This window comes from Carettochelys insculpta, chromosome 2 (genome assembly GCF_033958435.1).
Source record: "Carettochelys insculpta isolate YL-2023 chromosome 2, ASM3395843v1, whole genome shotgun sequence".
Classification (NCBI taxonomy): Eukaryota; Metazoa; Chordata; order Testudines; family Carettochelyidae; genus Carettochelys; species Carettochelys insculpta.
The window spans coordinates 264,206,162-264,230,321 of NC_134138.1; the positions used below are offsets into that span (position 1 = coordinate 264,206,162).

General features: G+C 43.6%; 1 protein-coding gene across 2 annotated transcripts in view; it reads right to left on the bottom strand.

Annotated features, from left to right (window-relative positions):
• Positions 1–24,160, bottom strand: part of DPP6 (dipeptidyl peptidase like 6) — a 612,774-nt gene that overhangs the window by 260,777 nt on the left and 327,837 nt on the right. For both annotated transcript variants that reach the window (XM_074986299.1, XM_074986298.1), the window contains 2 exons: positions 23,447–23,561; positions 12,307–12,405 (listed from right to left, as the gene is read on the bottom strand). In XM_074986299.1, the coding sequence (XP_074842400.1) occupies positions 12,307–12,405; positions 23,447–23,561 (214 nt within the window). The remainder of the gene's footprint in view (positions 1–12,306; positions 12,406–23,446; positions 23,562–24,160) is intronic.

Sequence of the window (24,160 nt, forward strand, 5' to 3'; positions counted from 1 at the left end):
TGGCTTTGGTCTCCCTATTGCACCTCTTAAACCTACCTAACCTGCAGAAATCTAAACTATCTTTTCTGCCCTACTGTTCTACCAGCCCTTACATTAATTAACCTCCTGCACTACTTCAATCTCCTTCAGCATCTCCCTCACTTTCTCACTGACAAGGCCTTGTAAACTTCTGGTCCTGTGTACATTTCCCCCACTTCCCCATACACACCCTCAGCTTTGTCAGTGTGGGGCATCCTCATAACATCCCTGCTCCTCTCCCACAAATGACTCTGCAGCTTCTCACACCATGCAACACTGCTCTCCTCCAAGTCCCTCCTCATCAGTCACCCCTTTCATCCAGCCTTCCAGCGCTGACCTTCCTTCCTCATCTCCTGCCCTTGGGTTGGACTCAGTTCACTCAGCCTGATGCAAAGCAATGATATAATGAAATGTGGAAGACTAAGGCCAACATCTTCAAATGGCAGCTCTTGGTTAAGCAGGTAACTCCGTGCCTGGGCACCCCAATGAGTGAGCTTGCTTTCAGAGGTGCAGAGACTCTACGGTGGACTGTGAAGTCAGTAGGGGTTATGAGTAGAGCCGTCCTGTCCATAGGACAAGGTGAGGCGGCTGCCCCAGGCTCTGTACTTTTGTGAGCCCTGCAGCAGCTGCTTCAGCCATTCTATGGATGGTAACGGGGAGAATTACCTGGGTCTGCTGACTGCATGTGGCAGTGGCTTTGCCCCCACATTCACTATGCATGTGGCGAGAGCAGCATCCTGTTCCTCTCCACTACCCTCCAGGCCTGGTGTGAAGCAGGTGCAGCAGGCCAGGAAGGCTGTGGAGAAGACAAGGCTGACTCTCCCGCCATCTGTGCGGTGGTGACCCTGTGCTGCTGCTCTTGCCATCGCATGTAATCCTCCAGCCCCATTGCTGGGGAAGGGGATAAGAGGAAAGGGGAGAGGTGGGGCATGGAGGCTTTCCCAAGGCCCAAGCCCTTCCACTGTGGCATTGGTTTGGGGTTGCCCCAGGCCCTGTCCCTGCCTCAGGACAGCTCTGGTTATGGGGGTTCAGCATACTTCAGAAAACCAGGCCCCACAATGAGGTATCTTAGTACAGGGTTAGGTGCCTACTTTAGGCATCCAAATGTGAAAGCCTCGGCCTCCACACACAATAAGAAAATGTCCTTTTCTCTTACTTTTGCCTCCCACAATTTCCCTGTACCTTCCCCTCTCACTCTTTGCTCATGGTCACCCCTTGCTGTGCTCTAATTTAGACTAAGCCTTCAGGATCTGGGACCCAACTTTTTTGGTGAAGTGCACTGCACACTATAGCCATAAACAATAACATTCCCATATAATGCAGCATTATAGGCATCACAGCCTAGGCGGAGATGATCCAGGAGGTAGAACTTATCTACAAAAAGTGCCGTCAATAATATGCAAGTACTAAGCAGAATTGTGTCTGCTCAAAGGATGCCCAAAGCCTTTCCGTGGAATAGCAACACCACTCTTCTAGCACTGCAGAGGAGCACAGCTTTCTCCTGCAATGAACTAGGATAGATTTAAAACAAAAGAACAGATTACAGCTTCACACCACCATGCTTCTGCATACTAAATTAATTTTCAGGAAAGACAGATTGATTTCCTGTTTCCTTCTCTTTAGCAGCAACAAAATGAAACAGCTGCATGCTAGAAATGTTTTCCTTCACATCCTACCTTCATGGGAGAAGGAGCATTCAAAAACAATTAATTGCAGGCTTCTCTCTCTCTCTCTCTCTCTCTCTAGTTCAGGGGTTGAATTCAGGTCCCTGGCAGTGCATAGGCCAATGCCAAAAAGCCAAGGCCAGGAGAGAAACAATATGGCTCATTTTTGGTGCTCTAAGGGATCCACAGTCTGGAGACAGTTGTAGAGGAGACATTCCAGGGTGGAGGCCTTGAATAAGGGAGAAGTGGGTCTGTCCCATGAAAGCTCATCAACTAATAAATTATTTTGTTAGTCTTTAAAGTGCTCCATGACTACTTTGTTTTGTTACAATACAGACTAACACAGCTACCTTTCTGTTACTAAGGCTCATGTCCGTGTGTCTGTGCTTGTTCTTTGATTCCATTTGTAACACTCTGCACTGCACATAAATGGTCTTCTGGACAGAACACAGGCTCTGTAGCAGGGTGGTCCAGGAGGAGAAGGGATTAAAAGCCAACCCTGGGAGAGGGATGAGCTGAAAGAATGAGCAGCTGGGACAACTGGCTGTCAATTACAGCTGAAGCTAATTAGGGCCCAGCTGGGGCTGTATAAAAAGAGAGTTACTTGCTAGGGGAAAGAGAGAAGATTCTTGCTCCAGTGGGGGAGCAGGAAGGGCTTAGTTTAGGCAAGCTACAGGCCTTGCTAACAGAGCAGGGCTGAAAGAAAGGCAGGTAGAGGTGGGGGAGCTCTGGCCAGGCAACCTCCCAGGCTGCAGGGCCTGAAACAAGGCCTCAGAATACTAGGGCTGTAGGGAGGCAGCCAGGGCAAAAGAAAGCAACAGGTCCACCACCCCTTGCTCATGACAAGGTAGGGGCTAGATGATGACTGTCCGGGGGTCACTGAGGCAAGGTGGGTTTGTGGGGAGGACCCCACACAGGGAGGGGGGTACTGCACTAGGGCAGTAGCCTGAGGGAGGGCATCAGGGTCTGGGAGGGATGTAGGTGCTGACATAGTTAAGGGGAGAACAGATAAGCAGGTATACAGCAGGTGAGATACCAGCCATAAGAAGGTGCTCCAGAGGCTGGAGAGCTAATTCCCAAGAGGCCAGTAGAAGGAGCAACAGTGATGAGTCATGCCCCAGTTACAGGCTCCTATTAATTCTACTTTTGCAACCTGAGGCCTCAATTTAGTAGCCCACTTAAACATATGCATAGTAACTAGCCTTAAGTATATGACCACTCCCACCTGCTTCTATGGGACTAGCCACATACTGAAAGGAGGCACGTGCTTAAATACCTTGATTAACTGGTAATGACAACTCCTTTGTGAAGACTTCTTACAGCTGTTGTCAATGTTTCATCTACCAGCTCCCACAACAGGGAACACTAAGATGCCCTTATTTTCAAAGGGGGATAAGTGAGACATATTTAAGAGGAAAGAGCAGAAGCCAGCCCATCTGATGTAGGACCACTTGGATCCATTGGTGGGTGAAGAGGTCAGGATGGATGGGCCAGGAAGATGGACTGCTTCCTACAGGAGTGGGAGAATAGTTCTACATCCTCTGGGTACTGGTCCAACACTCAGCAAAGTCAATGGAAGAACTATACTGATGTTGATGAGAGTTGGGTGGATCCCATACTCAGTCACTCCCCTGGTCTTCTGTGCTCACTACAGGAGTAGTCTGAGGAAATTTGCAACCCCAGCTAGCTATGCTGTACCCTATGAATTCAGTGCCTGGCACTGTTACTGTTGTATCTCAATTCATACTTTTTAAAAACTGAAAAATGTTAGCACTTAAAGTTCTAATGCAGACTCTGAGTGAACCATAAATAATTCATTTAATCCACACACATTGGCATCATTTGAAATACATCAGGGGTTCTATCATTACAGCATGATGAATTTACATTATATGGAGGAGGCTTGGGGACATCAGGGCTCTCAAGGTGCGGCTGTTCTGAGCATTCTTACTAAAAGTAAACTGAAATAAATTACCGTTGCTAGTGCAAGACAACATTTTTCAGCCTGATAAATAAAACATTAGTTCTAGGTCATTAAATTCAATATTAAACTTTAAAAAGAGCCTAGCGATTTATTTTATAATTATATTAATAAAATGCACTATAAAACCAATGTGATCAACATAAAAAATCTTTACTTTATTTAGATCTCAGTTATTAGGTAACATTTTTGAAAGGGCCTGTGCCTTAAACAAGAACCTTTGACTTACAATGAGATGTAGGCTCTTCAATACCTATAACACATTTGAAACAGGGACTCAGGTCCTTCCCTTATGCCTACTAATCACAGAATCAGAATCACAGGTCTGGAAGGGACCTCAGAAGGTCATCTAGTCCAGCACCCTGCTTCAAGCAGGATCAACTCCCTGTAAGTCATCCCAGCCAGGACCTTGTGAAGCGGGGACTTAAAAACCCGGAGGGATGGAGAATCCACCAACTCTCTAGGCAACGCATTCCCATGCTTCACCACCCTCCTGGTGAAGTAGTTTTTCCTAATATCTAACCTACACCTCTCCCTCTTCAACTTCAGACCATTACTTCTTGTTCTGTCATCTGACACCACTGAGAACAGTTTCTCACCCTCCTTTTTAGAGCTCCCCTTCAGTAAGCTGAAGGCTGCTATTAAATCACCCCTAAGTCTTCTCTTCTGTAAGCTAAACAAATCCAGATCCCTCAGCCTATCCTCATAGGTCTTGTGTTCCAGCCCCTTAATCATTTTTGCTGAACTCCGCTGAACCTGCTCCAGCAAATCCACATGCTTTTTATACTGGGGGGCCCAAAACTGGACATAATATTCCAGATGTGGCCTCACCAGTGCCAAATAGAGGGGAATAACTACTTCTCTAGATCTGCTCAAAATGTTCCTCCTAATACACCCTAGTATGCTGTTAGCCTTCTTGGCTATCAGGGCACACTGTTTACTCATATCCAGCCTTTCATCCACCATAACCCTAGGTCCCTTTCCATCATACTGCTGCTGAGACAGTTGGTCCCCAGCCTATAACAATGCTTGGGATTCTTCCGTTCCAGAGGCAGGACTCTATACTTCTCCTTGTTGAACTGCATCAGATTTCTTTTGGCCCAGTCCTCCAATTTATCCAGGTCACTCTGGATTCTCTCTGTACCCTCCAACGTATCTATCTCTCCTCCTACTTTCGTGTCATCTGCAAACTTGCTGAGGGTGCAATCCAGTCCCTCATCCAGGTCATTAATAAAGATGTTGAATAACACCGGCCCCAGAACCAAGCCTTGTGGCACTCTGCTTGAAACCGACTGCCATCCAGATATTGACCATTGACCACTACCCATTGGGCCTGACCGCCAAGCCAGCTTTCTATCCATTTTAAAGTCCAAGGATCCAATCCATACTTCCTTAACTTATGGGCAAGAATGTTGTGGGACACTGTATCAAACGCTTCGCTGAAGTCAAGGTATATCACATCCACTGACTTCCCCATGTCCACAGAGCCTCTTACCTCATCATAGAAGCTAATCAGACTGGTCAGGCAGGACTTGCCCTGGTGAATCCATGTTGGCTACTTTTGATCACTTTCCCCTCTTCCAAGTGCTCCAAAATGGATTCCTTGAGGATTCCCTCCATTATTTTCCCAGGGATTGAGGTAAGGCTGACCAGTCTATAGTTCCCTGGATTGTCCTCCTTTCCTTTTTTAAAAATGGACACTACGTTTGCCTTTTTCCAGTCACCTGGGATCTCTCCCGATCTCCAAGAGTCTTCAAAGATGATGGCCAAAGGTTCAGCAATGACTTCTGCCAATTCCCTCAGTACTCTTGGGTGCATTAAATCCAGACCCATGGATCTGTGTGCATCTAGTTTTTTTAGATAGCTCAGAACTTGTTCCTTCCCCACAGATGGCTGCCCTCCGTTTCCCATACTGCATTGTCTAGGACCCTCATGTGGAAGTTGACTTTGTCTGTGAAGACTAAGGCAATACAAGCATTGAGTACTTCAGCTTTTCCTATATCATCTGTCATTAGGTTACCTCCCTCATCCAGTAACTGCCCTCCACCTTCTCTGATAACCCGTTTATTGTTAACATGCCTGTAGAAACCCTTCTTGTCACTCTTCACATCCCTTGCCAGCTGCAGTTCTAACTGTGCTTTCACTTTCCTGATTACTCCCCAGCATTCTCTAGCTGTATGTTTATACTTTTCCTTAGTCAAATGTCCATGTTTTCACTTCTTGTATGCATCCTTTTTGAGTTTAAGCTGATTTAGGATTTTCCTGTTAAGCCAAGCTGGTTGCTTACCATGTTTATATTTCTTACTATGCAGCTGGATGGTCTGTTCCTGCGCCTTCACTAAAACTTCTTTAAAATAGCGCCAGTTCTCTTGAATGCTTTTCCCTTTCATCTTTGTTTCCCAAGGGATCCTGCTCATCAGTTCTCTCAGGGAGTCAAAGTCTGCTCTTCTGAAATCAAGGGTCTGTATGTTACTGCTCACTTTTCTTCCTTTTACCTGGATCTTGAAATCTATGATCTCATGGTCACTGCAGCCCAAGTTTCCACCCACTTCTATTTCTCCTACTAGTTCTTCCCTGTTTGTGAGCAGCAGGTCAAGTTGTGCACGGGCCCTCATTGGTTCTTTCAGCACTTGTACCATGAAGTTATCCCCACCACCCTCCAAAAACTTCCTGGATTGTCTGTGTGCTGATGTATTGGTCTCCCAACAAATGTCCGGATGATTAAAATCTCCCATGAGAATGAGGGCCTGTGATTTGGAACCTTCACTTAGCTGCCTGAAGAAAGCCTCATCTATCTCATCTCCCTGATCTGGTGTAGGATGAGGAATAGTATGTCAATGAGAGGGGGCTTGAGAGAAGAGGGCTCAGTTACATTATTTTTTGTCTGTGCCTCTGGCATCATCTGTGAAATAGTGATACTAGTAAGCATGACCACATTTACGTGTGCTGAATTTGGGACACCAGCAAGAGTGAAAGTAAATTACATTTTTTATGGATACTCCCCTATCACATTGTGGAACTAAGATGGTGTTGGTGGGGGCTCAGGATAGAGGACTGGGGGTATAGATGGGCTGAAGGCAAGGACTGAGAGGTGTGGAGAGCTCAGGGTAAGGGGTTGGGGATGAGGAGCTGCAGGATTCAAAGCAGGGGATTGGAAGTGTGGAGGGGGCTCAAGGCAAGGTGGGGTGTAGGAGGGAGTGTGGCAGTTTTGGTCATGACTGGTTACCCTGCCCTGCTCCTGTTTCCAGCTAAATGGGAGCTGCAGTTGTGGGGTCAGTGCCTGCAGGCAAGGCTGCAGACAAAACCCTCCTGCTGGTCCCCCATAAACTGAATGCTACAGGAATGGCATATGGTAAAGGCATTGTCTGGCCACGCTCGTAATAGCACTCTTTGACTTTCATCCATTGACTCTCTTTTCTGTTTAGGTCTTTGGGCCAAGCACCATCTCTCACTATGTGTTGGTACGGTGCCTAACACAACAGGGCCTGATCCCAGCTGGCATCTCTAGACATTGCCATGATAGAAAAAATAAATAACAATGTGTTGCCAGATGTCACAGTAAACACTAATTCAACTGGGGCTCGAAAAACATCCTGCAAGCAGCAGGTACTGGTGGCACACCACATCCATTCAATTTTAGCAACCCAGTGAAGAGGCAGCTTTCCAATTCACAAAGAAAAAATGTACTTTTGGTGTGGGTGACATGTACTTGCCACTACGGGAAAGCTAACAAAACCAAAACAAATATTTGTCATGTTGACCTGGTGTACAGGATGGGATTCATTTGTTAATAGCCACCTTGACATGACTCACAGCACTGCATCCACGGAAAAAGGGAGGAATGCTCATGAGATCTGCAAGTGCAGCATTCAGGAAGCAGAAGGTACTTTAATAGGTATATATCAGCACAGTTCCCAACAGTTAACAACACTGTAGCAATTTACACCAGCTCAGAATATAGCTCAAAATATTCCTTCTCTATATTTACATGGCTACGTACTCTGCCACAAGGGTTCCCTCTTATTTTTATCACCTGTGGGTAAAATAATGTTATGTGCACCAAGACGTGTAGGTGTGCACCACCGATAAACACATGCTGTCCACTGTGAATTGCTGTGGGTGTCCTGCTAATCAGCTGGGTGGCCACCTAAGCGCTCAGCTTACAGGGAACACTGCCTACAACTGGCCATTTTCTCCCTTACAGGTGTGTCTTCTCCCACTGAGGACTGGAGCTGTGATCCTGTCCCTCAGAACACATCTTGTGGGGCTGATTTAGATCATTTTTGCCTTCAGACTGAAGTCTGGAAACCATGGGAAATTATTAAAGACAGGGCACACAGACGTGAAAATTCCAGTGCTACTAGGAAGTAAGGAACTAAAATCCTTCGGGTTTGCACTCATGAAGCCCCAACACAAGAAGGAATCTTTGTTGAGGAGTAAAAAAGTAAATGGCCCATGCTTACACATCTTCCTGAACAGGGGTTTGAATGCAGTGAATGTGTGGTTCTCACCAACACCAATGTAATTCTATGGATTCAATAGTAATTAAGAAAGATAATTAATTCTTGGTATGCCGACGAATACTGCATGCAGACGTGGCCACCCTATCTCAAAAAAGATATGTTTGAATTGGAAAAGATTAAGAAAAGGGCAACGAAATTATGATGGGTAGAGAACAGCTCAAGAGAGATTAATAAGACAGGGACTACTCAGCTTGGAAAAGAGAACACTAAGGGAGGATAAGACAGAAACCTATAAAATCATGACTGATGTAGAGAAAATAAACTAGGAAGTGTTATTTACTCATAACTCTAGGGGTCACCAAATCAAACTCAGAGGCAGCAGATTTAAAAACAAAGAAAATGAAGTATTTCTTCACATAATGCATGGACGACTTGCACCAGAGAATCTTGTGAAGGACAAGAAAATAATAACTAAATCAAATAAGAACAAGATAAATTCATAAAGGATGGGGCCATCAATGGCTATTAGCCAGGATGGACAGGGATGGTGTTGGAAGCCTTTGTTTGTCAGAAGCTGGGACTGGGCAACTGGGGATGGATCACCTGATGCTTACCTCTTCTGTTCATTCCCTCTAAAGTCCATTGATATCAATGCCACAACCAAATTCCATTAACACCAATGGATCAGAAATTGAGAGATTTCATTGGCTGAATTACACTGAAAGCAAATCATTGAGACTGTTTGACTATGCCTAACCATGCAATGTGCCTGTCATTGGTTCAGCTTTTAAACTCTTGGATTTTATCACAGAACACAGAGAAAGAGAGAGAGAATCTAGATTTCAGATCTCTATACATTACAGTGGGTTATGTTGTGATGACAAGGTTCCAAGATTCAATTATTTTGTTGGAATTCTAAAACACCCAGGGTTCCTTCCGTCCATCAATTCCCACTTTTACACACATCTTTCTGCACCATTTTCTACTAAGCTGTTAGTTTGAAACAGGCTTCTTCAATGAGTGCTAAGGGAAGAAAAATAATTTGCATTTTAAGAAACAAAAACAGCGGCACAACAGGACAGAGGGTGCGTGGTGTACTGAGAAAAGCATGGGCTAGAACTTTAGACTGCTGAGCTCTGTTTCAAGCTCTTCTGCTGAGCTGATGGTCACCATAAGCCTTATTTACCAGTTACCCAGATGCACAAAGAATATAGGTTTTACCTATCCAACGTGTACTGTTTTAATGTTTGTAAAGTGCTTTGGGGCTCTTGGCTGAAGGGCAAGTTTTACGACAAGACTCTACTCTCAATTACACTGGTTTGAACCTAAAGGAGTACCACTGGTTTCATGGCATTCCTTCAGATTTACACTGCTGTAACTGACATCAGAATCAGGCACATTGTTGTTATAACCACCACCAAAGGAAAATCATTTAATTAGAAATGGCTATAATGGCTTGCTCAATGACAGTTTAATGTGATATTTTAAATTTTATATAACCTTGGATTATTTGGGTCTGATCCAGAGCCTACCAGAAAATGAGAGTTTTTTTATTGATTTCATCAGGCACCAGATCCAGACCCGTGCTTTAAAAAAAAAAAAAAACCAACAACCTTCAAAAAAAGAGAAGAGCCGACTCCCTGCCCCCCATCCCACCTATCCCACAGCTGGGGCTGTTGAGGTGCTGGTTCTCATCGGTAAGTACCAGCATTAAAAAGACTGATTCAGACCTTTACAAACAATTCCATGCTGGGGTTATAATGCCTGCCAAAAATTAGAGGCTAACATATACACAGTATTAAGATGCAAACACAGTTTGGGAAAACTTATACAACATTTGCACAGAAAAAAGAATATTACTGTGAAGAAAAACACATTTTAACCATGGAGAAGTAATTTTCTGAAAACCTCTGAGTGGAGCTGGAAAATTCTCCTGACATTTGTTCAAGTATATAGATATAGCATTATTACAATATTCCACTGGCAGAGTTTGGGAGCAAAATGAAGGTATTATGAAGCATAAAAAAAAAGCAATTCACTGAAGCAAGAAATGTTTCATAACAAATGTCTAAATAGTGTCCAGGGCAGCATTTTGCCCCTCGATTGGGGCCTTCAGGCATGAAAAGGGTAAATAATAATGCCAAAGTATAGTTTCTGAACACCTAAATGCCAGTTATTTCTACTTTTACTCTCCCCATCGATTGCTATACTGGGAGCCACATTCCAGTAGATGTGCAGAAACTGACAAAGGCCATTCACCAACCATAAAACCCCTGGTGAGCATCCCGATGAATGTGGTGACATAAACTGCCCGTGCTAGTGACTATTGCAGCAGAAAATAGGGGTGAGGCTGGCCAGACATGGCCGTGCCTAGGGTGCCTTTGGGATGTGCCAATACAACATATATATGGGCACTCTCTTCTCACTCTTCTCCAGGGATTAAAATTACTCCCACAGGGTAGAAACCTTAGAGAGAAAAAGACAGACTGCAGCAGTGATGATCTGGTTCAGCTGCCATTAAAATCAACAGAGAGTCCCATTCACTTTAATGAGAGCTGGGTTGGTACCTAAATGAGCTGTACAGCATGTTGTTCCATTCTAGCAAGAGCTGATTTAGATTGTGGTAGATGCCAGTTGGGGCTGGAATTTGCATCTGCAGAACAATTTCCATTGCTGCAGATATGGTGGGCATTAATTCTGGCACTATTCTGTCTCTTCCCCCGATACTAGAAAATATAGATTGCAAAAGAGGATAAAAAGAACACATGGTGCATATACAAGCAGCAGACCAGCTGTTACTGGACCACTGTGTTGCTAGTTGCCTAGCAACACTTCACCTCTGTGCCTGAAAAAAATATTTTGGTGAAGAAATACTCAATCTACTTTGTATTTGAGACAGTTTGTGTCTTGCTGCCTGTGTGTCCATCTGTAAGTCTGTTTGTTCAAGAATGCCTCCTTAACAGTAAGAGCTAGGACCACCAAATTTGTTATGTCATTTCCTCTTATTATAACTTACAACAAGGTCAGGGTTTGGTTGTGCCAGGACAATGGGATGTGCTTGGAATACGATTGTTTCTTATTAAATGGAAAGGGAGCGGGTCTAGCAGCAGGGACAGATAAACTCCAGAATGATTAATGGGGGCAGTAAGCAACTGCACCCCGACAGCACCAAAGAGCTGCAGAGCCACCGGCAGCTATCCACCAGCCTGGGCTGGCCCTGGGGAGAAATGCCAGTGACCAGGCACAACAATGCTGCTGGTTGCCTCCATCCCGCACTCTGAGGCTCTTCACAATTCCCAATGCCCTGCCCTGACTCTTGCACCCCACTCTCTCCAGTGAGCCCCCAATCCCTACTTTGACTCCTGCATTCCCCATGCCCTGAACCCCCAGCCCTTACCCTAATTCTTGTACCCCACACATGCCTGCCTTGAGCCCCCCATATCTCCAACCACCTACTTTGACTCCTGCATCATCCTCATCCCCAGTGCCCTTACCTGCAGGACCCAAGCAACACTGGGTAAATCTTCTAGTGATTTGTTTATGGTAAAATAAAACTGACTGGGTATTTGTTTTGACGAACTGCTGTACCTTGCCAGCTTGTAAATTGTTTGGTGTAGGGGCTTTCTTTTTCACTTCATGTCTGGTGGGCACCTACTAACAACCCTGACTGAGGTCTCTAGTGCTATGGTTAGACTACAGAGAAATGTTGGAAAAGGATACACAAACTGCACGCCACAATTTGTCTCTTTTTCCACTTTTCTGCTGGGAGGGGCTTTTCCAAAGTTTGACATGTCTACATGGTGCCATATGTCAGAACAACCTCTGCTTTCAGGATATCCCTTCCTCCTTGTGGAATGAAGTTTACAGGGATGGGGACAGAATGTGCCCACTTTTCCAGAAGTGCTCTTGGACATGACAGGCATTTTCCGAGATACCTCCAGTATCCTGGAGAAGGGCTGTGGTCTAGCCATAGCCTAGGTATTACAGACACATATGTGATACTGTGTATAATACAGAAATATCATTTATACCTTTATCCTGAGGAAAACTGGGATAAGACTTTCGTACTAATGACACAAGTCAGGAGAAAGATTGAAAAAAGTAAGGAATGACAAAGACAGGGAGAGGAAAGAGAATAAGTGAGAGTACAGGGACTGTCAAATGTGCATGTAAGACTCACCACTTATCCATTTAGCCTCTGGGTCATGAATTTTGAAATTCACACTGAATAGATCTTCCACTGTTATCTTTTTCTTTTGAGACAGGCTGTTATCTTCAACTGCAAAACAGTCAGAAGGAAAGATTTGAAATGTATCTGCAAATGCAACAGTTGTGAATGGCATACAACTCCCCACATCGAGTTTTTCTACATTTTAGAGTAGATACGATAACACTGTGGCTTGAATTCTCAGTCATGGTAATACCTCCTGCAGGCAGCCTGAGTGGCGTAATGGGACCTTAATGTAAAGTCAAATCAGGCCCATTATTTTGGGATTCATATATACTGTGTAATTAGGAGCCAACGTCTGGTCCCAATGATTACAAAATCACTGAAATATGATCCAAAGCGTGTGTTTCTTCAGGACTTGAGTTGTCTAATTGTGTTAGTCATCGCAGTAGAAATTATTTAAGAGGTTATTTTAACACCCCAGGTTAAATTATGCCATAAATTAAACATTCACATAGTGGGAAAAGAAAAACAAAACATAAATCTAGATTGACAAAGGTAATCTAGCACCTCAAAATACAGATTGTTTTTTGGTGGGATTTACAAATAATTTCAGGTAGAGTTAGGCACCTAAACTGCTTAAGTGCTTTTGCAAGTCCCTCTAGGCAATTCTCTGCATCATTATGCTCCTTTATAAATCTTTCCCCTACTCAGGTACATTTATAATAAAAAGGACAAAACTTCATTTGAAAGAACAGTGAAAACAGAACTGCTCTCTAGGTTCCATGCACATGATTTTGAGATCCTGGAAGATGTATTAGTAGACAGCTGAGGGAACAGGCCCTGCATAATTTACCCACACTGTGGGCTTGTCTACACTAGGTCCCTATTTCAAAGGGAGCATGGTAGGTAAGGTGCCGGGAGATTATTAATGAAGTGCTGTGCTACATATGCAGCACTTCCTTAAGCTAATTCTTCCCCGTGGCAACGTTGAAGTGTTAAACTTCGAAGTGCCGGAGGTTGAGCACTCCCGACACCTTACTAACCATACCCCCTTCCAAGTAGGGAGCTAGTGTAGACAAGCCCTGTGTCTCCTGATGACGTTTCTTCTATTGCCTTCTTTTTCCCCCCCCCAAAACCATTTCCTATAGAATTTGGATGCTGTTGTCACAAACTCTCGTGCAACACGACAGAGTCCCCACATTAGATCTTTACGTAAAAGGAGAATTAAGATTCAACACCAAAAGGGTAGAACTCTCAATGCAGAAGGCCAGAAAACAGTTGCAACTGATGTATGGCAGAAGGACTTAAAAAGATCCTTTATGTCTGGATCTCATTCAAAGGTTCAATGAGATACAAAAATAGGAGTACGGGGGAATTCGTACTTAAATGCAAGCAAGTCTTTCATTGTTTGGCACTAATTTCACACAATGCAGAGTCAAAGCTTTATGATCTTCAGGTATGAACTGACTTCACGTTATAAAAACAAAGACAGTTTTGATGCGTAATTCTTACAGGTCCGGTTAAAAAAATTAAAAAATTAATTGTGATTAATTGTATGATTAAAATTAATCTTGATTAATCGTGCTGTTAAACAAGAATAAGAATACTATCTACAACTCAAACACACACTGTGTATAGCAGCACAAACACACACAACACATGCACAAGGTGCGTAACAATGCAGATACACATACACTCAGTACATAGCAACACAGACACACACAATATATAGAAAAACACACACACACTGCAAAGAGACATGGCAGGAGGACAACTAACTTGCAGCTTCATGGGGGCGCAGCCAGGCTGTGCTGGAGGCAGCATCCCTCTGTAGCGCCCGCAGGTCCCTGGGTCACAACACTGGTTTCCTGGGGCGGCCCCCCCCACTGAGGACCAGGGCCAGAGCACCATTTTCACCCAACAGCCCCCTGCGGGGTCCAGGGTTACAGCACCCCCACCGGTAGGTGGCCAAGTACAGGCACATTAACCTCCCCTGGTCTAGTGCCAGATCAGGCAGGTACGACCTGTAGGGCTGCCAATTAATGCCTGTGTTTAACATGCATTATTTTTTATAACATGTTAATACTGTCCTGCATTAATCGCAGGTGTTCATGTGCGTTAACTGACAGACCTACTTGTTACTTCACTGATCTGCACCTACTGAGAAACCCAGAACTTCTTAACGTTAATTGTGGAATATGATTTCTTTCAGTAGCAGGTGCTCAACTATCCTGTACCACCTCTACAGGTTACAACATGTTCTTCAGTTTTCCTGTTTTCAAACTAGGATCGAGTGTTTACCTGTTTTACTTGACTTGGCCTCGCTCACTTCAGGAAATGAAATAACCTAACACCAATCCCTTGTCAAACCGCTATGAAATAGTATTTTTCCAGGCTCTTCACATTTTTTATAAAACTAATAACATATTTCCAAGGAACTAAATGAAACAAATCTCTTCATTTAGTAATAAACAGCATGGTATTAATATGTAGTACCTGATGGCAGCAAACAGGGTAACCAGAGTAAATAAGGGAGGAATGGTAGAGCTTCCAAAGCTTAAAAAGCAAGCAAAGACAATGGCCGATAGGGAAACCATTTATGGGAAAATCCATGATAAGAAAAAGTATTTGGATAAATTGCCTAGGAAGGTTGTAGAATCTCCATCACTGGAGATATTTAAGAGCAGGTTAGATAAACACCTATTAGAGATGGACTTTGAATGGTGCTTAGTCTTGGCGTGAGGGCAGGGGACTGGACCTGATAACCTCTCCAAGTCCCTTCCAGTTCTAGTATTCTGATTCTATGTTGGGTCCCTGGTTATCCAGAATAATCCTAAGGACAGACACTCTCTTGCTTCAACATAGGAACCTGGGGATAGGATGGGGCAGAGGGTAACCATCCATACTGCAAGCAGACAAGCAATGGTGCTACTCTCTCTGTCTACACCCTGGGCAATCCTAATGCTCCAAATGAGCAGAAGATTAGGCAGTGCTATTGTTCCCGTTACACACAGAGCAGCCTAGGTGAGGCATGGCCTCTGCTTCAACTTTACAACACCAACACAGCTGGGCTAAGGGGTACAAGGTAGCCCAGAGCGTGTTGGGGAGAATATTAATGTCAATGATGGTCTATGTACATCCAGGCTGGAGACTAACTAAGGACCCTGTTCTTGTGTTTTGAGGAGCTGGAATAAGATACCTTGAGCCAACACCATATACTCCCAAAGTAACACAAAGCACTACAAACAAAGCTTCCCCAACCAAACATGGGACCAGAAGTCTTCCTTCTTGCAGCTCCCTATATTGCTCCAGGACTAGCCAAATGAAACCACCTACTTCCCAAAGCTCCTCTTCCAAAGAACTCCTCAAACCCTTTATAGGAAACACATGACCCCCTTCTCAGCTGGGTCTAATTATTGAACAAGGCAGGCTGGGCTCAGACTCCCCGCTCCGTAAAGCAGCAGGACCCCTTGTTACACATTACTAGAGCTACAGTTGTAAAGCTCAGATTTGTGAAGCTAGAAAAACAGGATATCTGGGGTCTTTGATATACAGAAACTTTATATGGCTTCAGGATAAGGTGACCTTAAGGCACCTTTGCATGACTGAGTTTTTTAGTACAGCTGTTCTTATGCCCCTGTAGGCAATTATAACAACAGGAAAGTCAACAACAGAAACTCGGAAAATAAAATGGAAAACACATAAGAAGGGTGTTTTTCCACTGTAATACACCAGTCAGCCTGATGCTTGGCCATGCTCGTGGCTCACCAACAGTGCAGCAACTGGTGGTGCTCAGTGAACTACTTGTTCATAGTAGCTGTGTCTACACGTGCACGCTACTTCGAAGTAGCGGCACTAACTTCGACATAGCGCCCGTCGCGGCTACACGCGTCGGGCGCTATTTCGAACTTAACTTCGACGTTAGGCGGCGAGACATCGAAGTCGCTAACCTCATGAGGGGATCGGAATAGCGCCCTACTTCGACGTTCAACGTCGAAGTAGGGACCGTGTAGACGATCCGCGTCCCGCAACGTCAAAATTGCCGGGTCCTCCATGGCGGCCATCAGCTGGGGGGTTGAGAGATGCTCTCTCTCCAGCCCCTGCGGGGCTCTATGGTCACCGTGGGCAGCAGCCCTTAGCCCAGGGTTTCTGGCTGCTGCTGCAGCAGCTGGGGATCCATGCTGCATGCACAGGGTCTGCAACCAGTTGTCGGCTCTGTGTATCTTGTGTTGTTTAGTGCAACTGTGTCTGGGAGGGGCCCTTTAAGGGAGCGGCTTGCTGTTGAGTCCGCCCTGTGACCCTGTCTGCAGCTGTGCCTGGCACCCTTATTTCAATGTGTGCTACTTTGGTGTGTAGACGTACCCTCGCAGCGCCTATTTCGATGTGGTGCCGCGCAACGTCGAAGTTGAACATCGACGTTGCCAGCCCTGGAGGATGTGCAGACGTTATTCATCGAAATAGCCTATTTCGATTTTGCTACATCGAAATAAGCTATTTCGATGTTGGCTTCACGTGTAGACGTAGCCAGTGACTGCCTTTCACATGATCTCTGTACAAGAGGGTGACTGTGATAGTTACCAAAATGTAATATGGAATGGAAAGTACTTACTTATACAGTTAAAGGTCAGACTTGAAGGGAATCATCTCAAAGTGCATCTGCAGAAAACACTGAAGACAAAGGTTACCTTTACAAAGCAGCTAGACCTTGCTTTCCAGTGTAGACAGACAGACATGAACTAGTTCTGTTTGAGCTAGCATGCTAAAAATAGCAGCAAAGCCCAAGACGGATCTCTGACCTGAGTACATAAAGGATCAAGACAGGTGTGTCTCTGGTGGCTAGACTGAGCTGCCACCCTTACTACCTCCAGCTAGACTGCTATTTTTAGCAGTCTAGCTTGAGCACAGCTTGTATGTGTCTTGCACATGAAAGCATGTCTCCAGCTACAGTGTATCTCGAGAGGAAACATTCCTAAAGCCATTAGTTAGTTTTGCTTTCCAAACAGAGGAAGCTCTTCTTCAGAAAAAAGAACTATTGAAAAAGCACTGCTGGATTGGGCCAACTGATGACAAATCTTTCCTACATTGTTCTGCTTTTCATATGAGTTTCTATCACCTTGAGTGAGATGGAGGCAAAATATTGTTTGGTAAATATCCATCCTACACAACCGGACTCAAGAAATGGTTTTTTTTGGTTGCAGGGTGGGGCAGGGAATCTTTGTGGTGGTGGTGGTAAGAGAGAGAGAGAAAGAAGAAGAGAGAGGGAGACATTAATTTGAATGCAACGCAGGAGGCAGGCCTTCATTTCAAAGCAGTATCATGTGTTTCCTATAAAGTGTTTGAGGAGTTCTTTGGAAGAGGAGCTTTGGGAAGTAGGTGGTTTCCTTTGGCTAGTCCTGGAGCAATATAGGGAGCTGCAAGAAGGAAGACTTCTGGTCCCATGTTTGGTTGGGGAACCTGTGTTTGTAGTGCTTTGTGTTACTTTGGGAGTATATGGTGTTGGCTCAAGGTATCTTATTCCAGCTCCTCAAAACACAAGAACGGGGTCCTTAGTTAGTCTCCAGCCTGGATGTACGTAGACCATCTCAAAGCACTTATGCAAAGCTGTATTTGCACAAGCCTATATCTGAAACCAAAAACATACTATAGGTTTTGTGGGCAATTTTGCACAAGCAGATAACCACTAGCAAACATTTGCTAAGGGCTTGTCTACACTTGCCCCCAACTTTGAAGGGGGCATGGTAATAAGGGTGATGGGAGATTACTAATGAAATGTTGCATTGAATACGCAGCACTTCTTTAGGCTAATTCTTCCTGTGGCATCTTCGAAGTGTCAAACTTCAAAGTTGCCACTGGGGAGAATTAGCCTAAAGAAGTGCTGCATATTCACCGCAGCACCTCATTAGTGATCTCCCACCACCCTGATTACCATGCCCCCTTCAAAGTTGGGGGCAAGGGTAGACCCACCTAAGACAAGCAAAAACAGGTTTTGTAAATGCTTCCCCCGAACATTTAAAGGAAAATTAAATCATTGATATCTCACAATTTTTGTGGGATTTTGTAAAATAAGAACAATTTAAAAAGCTGTTAAAACACAGTTAAAATTAAACCACTGCTGTCACTAACCAGATTTTCTACTTCATGTAATGAATTCTGCTCATAATTAATGGACTAACTTAAAACAGGGTTACTGATCTGTTTCTTAAACATCTGAACTAGCATGAATTTCAGCCTACCCGGAAATTGAACCCAGAGTTAAAAACTTTGTTTGAAGGCCTGGATCAATTTGGTGCTAGGCATGGATACAATTAGTCACTGCTGTTTTGCTCAAAGCTGGATTCTAATCCTGCATTCTGGAGTACGTTCCAAAAAAGTCCATCAGAATCTACCTACTTAGGCATCAGCATCATGCTCATGATGGATTCCTGAAGATTGATGCACTGCAAGGCCTGTGGAAGCACAGCAGTCGGGGGTAGGGTATCAGAGCAGCGGCTCACAGCAATGGACTAAAGTGAGAACTAGTTCCAGGTGAATGAGAAAAGGGAGGTTTGAGGGAGGAGTAACTAGACAAAGAAAGGAAAACGTTTTCAGCAGCATGTGATGTTTGTAGGAGTAGGTCTGGGACACTAATATTTTCAGGAATTTTTGCTACTATATGTTTGCTCTGTTTGTAATTATAGTTATGTGATACACCTCCCAAGAGAGAGAAGGTAAACGTGCATATGTGCTTACACACACCTTTCTGTAAAAATTAGAACTTACTCAGTATATGTTCCCTATATGTATTTTGAGTCCCAGCAGATTATTTCAGTGACAAGTTGTTTATCAGCTAGGGATGTCAATTAACTTCTGTTAATGCCTGCAAGTAATGCAGGGCAGACTTAATGCGGCAAAAAAAAAAAAAATAATGCTCATTAATGCTTGTTAATTGGCAACACTACTTTTTACACTCCCAGCACCTGACACTGTTGTAATCCAAAGTAGAGATTTCACTTTGTTTTGTACTTCAGTAGAGATTGCTTTGCATTCCCTTACACTATTTAAATGCTAACTTTGCAGTCCCTGACTTGCAGTAGGTTTGCTATAGCATTTACCACATATAACGAAAAGTTTGTGTGTTGTTTGGAAATAATTACTAGGGGCTGGGGGAGGGTCGGGGGGAAAAGGTGGAGGTGCTGGAATTAACTCTCGGAAAACTGCTGGCTTGCAGAATGATAGCCATGTGAATACTTCAGTGAAGGTGCAATATATTGTCTAGGGAGCCAGAGAGAGCTCTCAATAAACTTAAAGGTTGTGATTAAATTTTTCAAAAGCCATGGAGCATTCCAATATCCTTTGTAACGAGGGTTAATGGAATGTTATTCTTCAGGTCACAGGCTGACAGCTTCCATGTCTCAGGTAGGAATTGTCCTTACTCCTGTCCCCATACATGGGCCAGGTTCATGCTGGCTGGTTCATTTTCCTGTGTCTGAAACTGGCCTCTGCTGGAAGCACAATACCAAATAAAATCCTGGTCCTGCCATGAGAGTGGCTCTTGTGGATGCCTTTTTTCCATACTAGGACTCTGCATGGGTCTATACTAGCAGATCTCATCGTAAGATTAGCACTTATAGGAAATCCTGTGCACATTGAGCAAAACTGCATGCTATACGTTCTGCCATATTGCTAACCCCAAGCATTCAAAAACTTGGAGATTTTATTTGCAAATCAGGAGATTTCTAGAAAAATAAAACTTGGGTTCTCCTTGTTTTCTGAGTTCTGGTCCCTTACAATTCCCATGGAGAACTTTTTTTGTCTATAACCATAAAGGCTATTTTAAAAAAATATTATTGTTTATCAGCATGATTAATTGTGTGATTATTTCTTTTTAATTGTGAGATTAATCACAATTTACTTTTAAATCACTTGACAGCCCTATTACCAACTAAGAGCCCTGAAGAAAGAGTGCAGGAACATTTCTACCTATTTTGGAGTTGGTGCAAGTTGAACACCTTAAAAAAAAAGCTCCCTGGGCCCTGAACAGACAGACTTTAAATGGGGTGTTAACTTTGAAAGCTAACAATGACAGTTTAACTAGTAACCTTGACTACTTCACTGTGTATCATTTAGCACAAATATCCAGCTTATCCCACAATCCCAATATACCAGCTATACCTTTTCAGGTGTCAAAAGCTAAAACTGCCCCCAGCTAGCTTAACCTCTCGTTTCTGTCTGATAAATCCTACAATGCAAAGGTTAGTTTTCAATACCAGGACCCAGATACTCAGCCCACTGAACATTTAGAGGGCAGAAGTTAAAATAAACTGAATATTGTATCACTATGGCCCCTTTTTGTTTCAAGAGATGGTGGGTAGCAGTGGTGGTGAGGATCCATGGGCAGTGTTTGAGCCTACAGCTTCTCTCCTGGCTTATCTGTATGCGACGCTGACAGACCCGGGTTGCTGGCCCTAGGGATAGAACCTGCATGTATAGGGTCCTAAAGCCCTGCACTCTACCACATGAGCTAAAGGCCAGCTGGCTCCCAGATGAGGCTGTAGAGCAGAGACTTCACTCACCCCAGATGAGGTCTCAGTGCCTCTGCGTACTACATATCCAATATTGGATTTTCACAGTCAACTGCAATAACCACATCAATATATTTCCAAATTCTTGAGTCTGAGAGTTTTTCCTTCTAAGACCAAGTTTTTTTGTGTGGCTTGCATATATACTATTGAAGGATGATGTGCCCTGTCATAGCAATCGTAGCCAGGTATTTCAATCTGATGATGTTAATTCTCAGGATTTTGGATCAATGTTGAATTTTTTCACGGTGTTTTTGCATGTATCCTTGAATCTTAGCTTTGGTCTTCCTCCTGTTCTCAACCCACATGACCATTCACCGAAGCTGATTTCTTTGGGAAGACATTTGTCACCCATTCTTCTCACATTACCAAGCCAGCATAGTCTTCTATTTTGAGGATTGCTATGAGGCTGGGTGTGCCAGATCTTGACAGGGCATCTGCATTTGAAACTTTATCCTGCCAGTTGATATTCATAGCTCTGTGGAGGCAGTGAAGATGGAAGCTGTTCAATTTTTTCTCCTTGTTCAAGTAGGTGGTCCATGCCTCAGAACCATATAGCAGGATACTCAGTACACATGCCCGGTAGATTAGTACCTTTGTTTTCACTGTCAGTTTAGGATTGTTCCATTCTGATTTCATAAGTCTGCCAAAAATAGTAGCTGTCTTCATGATTCTGATGTTCATTTCTTCATACATGGATAGGTTTGTGGTGACAGTAGATCCAAGGTAACAGAATTATTGAATCACATCTAATGGGCTGTTATCCAGAATGACTTTGGATCACTGAGGTATGTATACCTTGAGTGAATGCAACAGTTTTCTTCCTGCTTATGTCAAGGGAAAACAACTTGCAGGCTCTGGACAGAGAATCCATCAGTGATTGTATCACATCTTCATTATAAGTGATAAGAGCTGCATCATCCGCAAAGAAGAGTTCCCTAATGAGAACTTTCTTGACCTTAGTTTTGGCCTTGAGTCTTGCCAGGTTGTAGAGAGAGCCATCTAATCTTGTGTAGAGAAATACATCACTACACGAGTCTTCAAATGTGCAATTTAGTAGGACTGGGAAGAATATGCCAAAGAGGCTGGGAGCAAGAACACACCCTTGTTTGACTCCTCTGTTCATCGCAAACTGTTCCAATGTAGATCCATCATATCGCACTGTTGCTTCCATGTTTTCATGAAAGAATGTTATAAGCTTAAGTGGGGTCAGTGGGCAGCCAATCTTGGTTAAAACTCTGTATAGTCCTCATCTACTAACTGTGTCAAATGCCTTTATTAAGTCCACATATGCTATGAATAGCAGTCTTCCTTGTTCTCTGCATTTTGCTGTAGTTGTCAAAGAGAGAAAATCATGTCCATTGTTGACCTGCCAGCCATGAAGGCACATTGTGTTTCTGGATAGCCTTGATCTGCGAGTTTTTGCAGGTGTTTGAGAATGACATGGGCAAATGCTTTGCCTGTGATGCTCATTAACAAGATGCCTCTGTAATTGTTGCAGTTACCCTTGTCACCTTTGTTTTTATAGAGAGTGATAATATCATATCAAGTTAATTAATAAAAAGGATAATATAGGGATTGTCTCATTTATTTTCATATTTAGTGTAACAGAGGCTTGGATTTCTTGATCTATCTGAGGCTCACACAGAATCCCCAGTATCATAGACTCCAGCCATCTTGCCACAGAAGATAAGTCAGATTTACAAAGAAGTACATTTGGCATGAATACTTACACAAACTTTGGTGCACTCTTGCTACCACAGCTTGCATTTGCATGCCCTATGTTCTTTTCATTACCGTTGCTTCCTTTTTGTCTGATTTCCCCATTTTGGCTCTGGGCTTCTTATTATGCTGCTCCTTACTTCTGGAACCACTTATCTACTCTTGTTCCTGGAGAACCCTCTCTTTTCCTCTGTCAGACCCATCTCTTCGGGGAAACCTTCAACATTTCAACTTTAGCAACTACTAAAACCTTACTGCCACTGAATTTTTGTGCTAAGCCTTCTCTTACATTTGTTTGTCTTGTTTAGATTGCCAGCTCTTCAGGGCAGGGAAAGCATCTTACCTCTATTCAGCAAATAGCCAAGGAAATTTACGAGCCATGTAAAAATGTAATAATCAATAAACATAATGATACCATATTAAAATTCAAGCCTATGGCCTCTGCCTGGTACTTGGCAGTTATCGTAAGAGAAGTAATTTACAAAGGCTATGCATATAGAATATAGCTGAAAGATGAAGTTTACAGATCACCCATTGGGAAGTATAAAATATTTATTCCACTAAAAAGCTGTGTAGTGCACAGTTGTCTTTTATAGTCTTAGAAAAATAAAGAGATAGGGTCTGATTCAAACCCCACTGAAGTTAAATGGATACTTTCATGAACTATAAAAGGCTTTGGACCAGGACTCCAGAGATTCCTGGTATTAAACAATATACTGGGCAGAGTTCTGCACCCAATGACAAAGAAAGCTAAAGAATAGGAAACTATTTGATCTCTACTTTGCATTCACTTTATCATGTCTTTGCCCTTGGACATGCAAAATTACAAAAGAAAAACAGAATGAAAGCAAGTTAAAGGTCATACATACCTGGTGTCAGAAGTATAACAGAGGTGACAATCAGGGAGCAGATGACCAGAATAACAAGTAAAGCAATTGCAATTCCTTTCCAGTTTCTTTGTGGAGGATTACTGCCGACCAGCTCCTAGAAATAACAAAGAATGTGAATATTTAGTAAAAAGCACCAGAACAAGGACACAAAAAATGGCAACAAATCCCAACAGCATTGCACAAGCACACAAATCAATTAGGTCAACGACATTGGTAGCTTCCACACATACTGGAGGTGGGAATGGGCAAAGAAATATTAAAAATATGATTTTTTTTAAATAAGCGTAATCTTAGCTCACGTGACACAGCTGGGCTTACAAAACTAGCTGAAAACCCCTCCTTGCTCCCTCCCTGCGCTGAGGAAATTACTCAACCCAGTGTTCTCACACGCTTCTCTGGTTGTAGTGGGGGGTGGGGGGTGGAAGGTGGGAGAGGCTGCAGGGCAAATACCCCCTACTCACTTTTGGGGGTATTAACAGTAGGCAAGATGCCCCTGATCTACTCACTAAGGCAATGTTTACAATCTCAGCAGGAGAGCCACACAGGGTTATTCCTTTTTATTTCCCTATGTGACCGTATCAGGGCTGTGGCAATCTCAGTCTCAGTGATTGAACTTCACGATAACCACACTGTGGATGATGGGCTAAAGGTCTGATACCTCAACGTTCTGCAGACCAAACTGCACTTTAGTGT